The sequence below is a fragment of the Arvicola amphibius genome, chromosome 5 (assembly GCF_903992535.2).
Source record: "Arvicola amphibius chromosome 5, mArvAmp1.2, whole genome shotgun sequence".
In the NCBI taxonomy this organism is placed as follows: Eukaryota; Metazoa; Chordata; class Mammalia; order Rodentia; family Cricetidae; genus Arvicola; species Arvicola amphibius.
The window spans coordinates 65,553,010-65,559,009 of record NC_052051.1 but is presented as its reverse complement, the minus strand read 5'-3'; the positions used below and the strand labels follow the sequence as shown (position 1 = coordinate 65,559,009).

The window sequence follows — 6,000 nt, the reverse complement described above, 5'->3', positions numbered from 1 at the left end:
TTGCCCTTAGGAACAGCGGAGAGTCATTTGAAACGACTGAAGCTGGAGGCAGAGTTTTACTTTTCAGGTCATCTAATTTAGGAGATCCAATTTCTGCAGAGGGAAGAAAAAGACCGGGTGGGGGAGGGAACCAGCCGACTCCTTGTCTTCCGAGACGTCTACCTTCAATCCACAACCTGAAACGCAGACACAGCCTAGTCAGGGCTTTTCACTTGAACCTTCCCCACCAACCACCACCACCACCACCAGCAGCACCAACACCAGCACTACCTTGTCACTCACTCCAGAGAGACACGCCCCTCTACTCCTGACCAATAGTGACTCCCCTGTCTGCATAGTAATGAGCTCGAGACCTCCGCTGACCAATGGCGCTCCGGGAGCAGGGTTAGTTTTGCATGTACCTAAGTGATTTGCATAACCCGGCGGCCCGGGGCTCCGGAGGCGAGCGTGCAACCCTAGAAGGGAAAAGGACGCAGAGCGGGAGCCGCGGCGGGGAGATCGCCGACAGCCGGGGTGTTTGTGAGAGCCGGGGCGGGGGCTGGGGCGTCGGGCCGGCATGGCTGGAGGCTGCGCTCGGCAACCTTGAGGAGCCGTGTGTCTGGTGGAGGCCCGGGACAGGAGGCGGCGGCGATGGCAGCGCGCGGCCCCGGTAGCTGCTCTGGGCCGGGCCGGCTGGCCTGAGCCACCGAGCCGCGGGGCTGCCCGTGCGCGTCCATGGAGCAGCGGGAAGGGAGCAACTGCGGAGCGCTGCGTCCTTGCGCTGCGGCGGCGGACTGCTGAAGGGAGCTAGCGCACGCGGACCGCCAAGGGACGTTGCCGGGCCGAGCCCGGCAGGCCGGCTGCCCCGGGGGACGGCGGAGGGCAGCCGAGGCGAGCCGAGCGAGAGGCGCGCGGGAGAGGCGGGCGCGGGCGGCGGCCGCAGCAATGCCGGGCCCGCTGAGGCTGCTCTGCTTCCTCGCCCTCGGGCTGCTTGGCTCGGCCGGGCCCAGCGGCGCGGCGCCGCCTCTCTGCGCTGCGCCCTGCAGCTGCGACGGTGACCGTCGGGTGGACTGCTCCGGGAAGGGGCTGACGGCCGTGCCGGAGGGGCTCAGCGCCTTCACCCAAGCGCTGTGAGTACGGGCGACCGGGCTACGGGCTGGGGGACTCGCGGGGCGCAGCGGGGCGGAGTCAGGGCTAGACCCCAGCCTCCCAACCCCCAGCGCTCTAGGGTCCAGGGTGCACCGATCACCTGTGGATGTGTGTGGGGGCATTGGCACCCTTTCCCGAACGGTGGCCTTTCCAGACTTGGCCAGTCCGGATCTGAGCCTCGAGGAGCTTTCTCTTTCCCAGACTTTTTGGGCACAATCACACCCCCACCCCCATCTCAAAAATGTATCTAGGGCCAAGAAGGAGGGAGGACGCTGGAAACGCTTGTCCTTGGCAGCCTTTCACGCGATCTCTTCCCCCATGCGGCTCCCTGTTCGGCTGGCAAAACTTTGGCCACGGATGAGGGCGCCTAGAACTTGGCCTGCCTTTGCCAGCGAGGCACGTTCCATGGGGAAGCACCTGGATCCCCCCAGGGTTCCCACAGGCGGAGAGAAGAAACACCTGTATCTTAGAAGGTGAATCGCTTTCCAGTTTGGCCCTGTCCTGTTGTGCAGTGTGGCACCCTAGCCCAGATCCACTCGGGACTCGCTACCACACGCCGGGCACAAGGGAGGAGGGGAGATTCAGCTTTTTCTCGGCGGGAATATTCTTACTGCATAAAGAGTTTTAAAGAAGGAATGCTGACCTAAGCTAGAGAATGTTGCGAGAGGTGGGCAACCTTTTTCTGCCTGTGTCTTGACCGGCAGAGCCTTTCATCGAGCTGCCTGAGGTCAGGAAGAGTCACACAAATGGTTCTGACCCCCAGGTTCCTCAGAGACCCCGAGCGCTTTCAACATCTCAGGAAAGAGGAGGAATCTGAACTAGGTGTTAGAGGTGGTGTTGGCAAATGCCAGCGATAGAGAAAAAAAAATGGGGGAATTGAGCGAAGGGTTGCTTGTGTGTCCCTTCCATCCTCCTCCTGTCGAGTTGTGTGGCCTATTGCACGATTAAATCAGGAGCAGGGGGAGAACTGCTGGAAAGGAAGGGGCCAAGAGGCCCTCGGGCAAAGGAAACTTCCTTTTTACCTACGAGCTACCGAAAAAGACCTCTTAGACACAGCTTTAAAGGAATAGCAAATCTTGTGAAGGGAAAACTCCCTTTCAGGCAAGCCAGGACATTGCTGTATTTCCAGGTGGGTGGTGACAAGGTATTCGCTGGCCCTGTAGGTTGGGGATAATGAGCCTTGAGGCCTGTGGCTTTGCAACTCGGGGGAGTATTTCACCCTAGTCTTATTTTTTGTGTCAGTCTCAGGTGTTACCTATGCATCGAAAGACCTTTTCTTTCAAAACGATATGTAACTTTTCACCCCAAGAGTTAAGTTTGAAGCATGCAGCGTTTTGCTCACAGGGGTATATTAAGTGGCAAAATTTGAGCAGGGTTGGGAAGTGAGGAAGACTTTTTGGTAGAGGAGGTAGGCTTGTACTCTCTCGAACCCTTTTGAAACGTGAAGAGAATTCAGGCAGAAAGAGAGGGGAGGTGACTTTACCCGAACCATTTAGAAAGCTTTATATTAGAATAACATTTGCGAAAAACTAGGATTTCACTGTTTAACTGATTTGGTGAAGACTTTGTTTAGCACATTCCCCAAACGTTAACAAGATTTGTCCCATAAGGAAAAGGACCTGTTGTACCACAGTACCTAAAACCAGAGAGTAATGTCATGTTCTCTGGGAACATGCTCTTCCAGAGAGCATCTTACAACCTGAACATTTCACTGGAGACAAGGAAACACCTTATCTTCAACGTGGAGCCGCCCTAGGGAGTAACTGTGCATAGCTTGTGTTGTGGACAGATAACATTGTTTCTGAACAGCTGCAGTGGTCAACCATGGTCAATCCATAGAGTTATTACACATGCTGAGAACTCATTTTCCCCAGTCCCTCTGCTTCACGCTCAGAAGTATTAATGCCATATATATATGGCATATATGTATATCAATGCCATATATATATATTAATAAATATATTAATATATTTATATATATATAGTGTATAGTATATAAATATATAACCACTCTATCTTAAAGGATTTTGAAGGACAGTGTATTTGCTTTTAACATGTGAGGAAACCAGCTGCCTCTGTAAAGTTAGGGGTTGATGCCTAAGCTCTGTACTCTGTTGGCTATCCTAAGGATAACTTAGGATAGTCAAGGGCTTCCATTCTGAGGCACCATTGCCACGTCCATGAACAGTGTACACTAAGAGACTAGGTCTACAGTCTCTATGCCATTGTTTACATATTCCTAATTTCTGGATCTTGTCATTTGTGAAATTACAAACAGAAAAACAGAAGCCTTAAGATGGTGACTGTAGTTCTCAGAGTTCTTGTTTATTCCTTAGTAGCTTGTCAAGTAACACCTACCCCTAAGGTGGGTGCACAGCTCACCTTGGAGACCACAGGACCATCAGAGAATGGGGATTTTATTTGGCTCAGTCCACAGAGTCTGGTGCACAGGAGGAAATTAAAAATTCTGGAGTGAATAAATGAGCACATAGGGCCACATTAAAGCGCTTCGAATCCAGACACCAATCCCATGGGAGTTTGACATGCTTGGATTTCTCTGCATTTAGCCTTTTGTCCAGAACTCAGAAGGCCCCAGAGATTACATACCCGCTGTTCCTACTTTAGGTTGGTTTAAACTTGTTCTGTCAAACTATTTCCTGCTGAAGGCTACCTTATAAGACTTGGGGGACAGAACCAGATGAAATCCCCAGAATCCTTGATGGGGCTCCTGCATTGATACCATTTTTAGTGATTGTATTTCTGAACAACTATTTTGAGTCCTTATACCACAATGTATGTGGGCCTATCGCAGTTAAATAATCTTACTAATACTCAAATTCCGTTTTATTTTATGAAAGGGTTCAAGGTTATCCCTCCGAGTGTGGCGAGAAAGTCAGTCTTAATCACCCACATTCCAGGCTTGGGGAGAGGAATGAAGTAGCGTTGATGGTGTGGAGGGGAATTTTCAATGTGTGTTTTCTGGTTCCTGTGTTTCTGCAGTGAAGTTTGAAAACTATAGATTTGGGACACAAATTTTTATGTCCAAATTATTCCTGTCACTTAAGTTTAAGCGATATAGTCTTTTTTTTTCTTTTGGCTTCCTGGAAGAGAGTGGATATGAGCTTTTGATCACCACTTAGCTTACACTGAGTAATTGTGTGGCCTTGGGCAAGTCATTCCACAATCGTTTTGAGTATGTGACAATTTCCTTATCTGAAAAAAATATAGTAACTGCATTCCCTAGATTACCTAGATCTAAGCTGCTTATTCTCTGTCCAATGTTGTCGATTTTATGTAATTCTTACTCAACTTGAGGATGGTGGAGTGGCCATAATGTTAGGATGACCTCCTGTGAAGATCTCAGGAGCAGCGGAACATTCTTCCAATTGAAGCTGCGGAAGCCTTTTGATTACCCCTCACTTGGAGGAGTTCTTGTCTGTGTTTAGAAGTGTGTGTGAGGAAACTTGCCATGGAGACTTGTTGTAGAATTCATGAGTAGCAAGGGTGCTCTGCTAGGCTAGAATGGCCCTGATTGTTTCCTGTGTGTATGGCTTAACACTTGGAAACGAAAATCCCTCTGTTCCACTAATTTGGATACTTTACAGAAAGTTGCTCAATGTCCTCCCTTCCATGTAATTAGTCATAGCTCAAACCTTCACAGCGAGCGTAGTCTGTACCTGGGCAGCTTTATCAAGCCTTTCTTATGGAACTGACGGTTACCTGAGGGCTTTGAAGTACATTTTAAAGAGCCATTTGCTTTTTCTTCTCCTTTTATTGGTATCATCTCAGATTTTTCTCCAAGATGCGTGTTCTTCAGTATACCACACAGCTTCCTTTACAGACAGCAGTTGGAAGTATTTTCTTTTTCTGACTTCCAATATCTACTGTGTACTCCATCACAGGCCAAATCAGTAATCAGTATCTGATGTTAATACTCTATTAGTAGTAAATTTTGATATCTTTTTAGATTTCCTAATTCTCTGCAAATTTCCCTGTTAGAGATGTGTTATTTTTCTGCTCAAAACAAGGTCAATACAGGAATATCTTTCAGTTTGGATCCTTTGTTTTACAAACTAGTGAACTACACCAGAGGAAAGAGCATTCTGTGAGAAGCATGAGGAGCTGAGTTCCAGATCTGTCAATAATTCACTGGAGTGACCTTGAGTGAGTCATGTGCTTACCCCTTAAGGGCCCTAATTTCTACAGTCTGGACAAACAGAGACTGCAACAACTCTTTTTTTTTTTTAAAAATATTTATTTATTAAGTATACAGGATTCTGTCTGCTTGTATTCCTGCAGGCCAGAAGAGGGCACCAGACCTCATTACAGATGGTTGTGAGCCACCATGTGGTTGCTGGGAATTGAACTCAGGACCTTTGAAAGAGCAGGCAATCCTCTTAACCGCTGAGCCATCTCTCTAGCTCCCAGCAACAACTCTTATTGACAAGGGTTTTCTTTCTATTTATTGTAAATAATTTTCAGTGTACTGGGGACTTTAGGGCCTTGCATATGCTAGGTAAGCACTCTACCACAAAGCAATACCCATTAGCTCCAAATTTTAATTTTTATACATTTCTCAAGCTAGTCACCTACACAGTAGATTCGACTGGAGCACTTCCATGGAACAGGGCATCCATGTCTCCCCAAGAGGGGATGTGTTAGCTGTTGCCTGGACAGTGCTGAGAATTTATACCAGGGATTTACTTTTTCTGTACCTCCTAAGACTTGCTGTAACCAATACGAGTTCACAATTTCCAGCTTAGCTGGCGGCTGTGCCAGTTTTGGTGTCACAAGTATTTACTGTCCAAGTACTTGGCTCTTAGCGTTAGGATTGTAACGTAACATTTGACAGCTTAATCTCTCAGAAAAGAT

At 48.5% G+C, this 6,000-nt stretch overlaps 1 protein-coding gene across 1 annotated transcript in view; it reads left to right on the top strand.

The window, feature by feature from the left end:
* The first annotated feature begins 457 nt into the window (after positions 1-457).
* The window catches only part of Lgr4 (leucine rich repeat containing G protein-coupled receptor 4), a 100,944-nt gene continuing 95,401 nt past the window's right edge, over positions 458-6,000 (top strand). Inside the window, exon 1 of the mRNA XM_038330801.1 lies at positions 458-1,109. Coding sequence (XP_038186729.1) covers positions 925-1,109 — 185 coding nt within the window. The 5' untranslated portion in view covers positions 458-924. The remainder of the gene's footprint in view (positions 1,110-6,000) is intronic.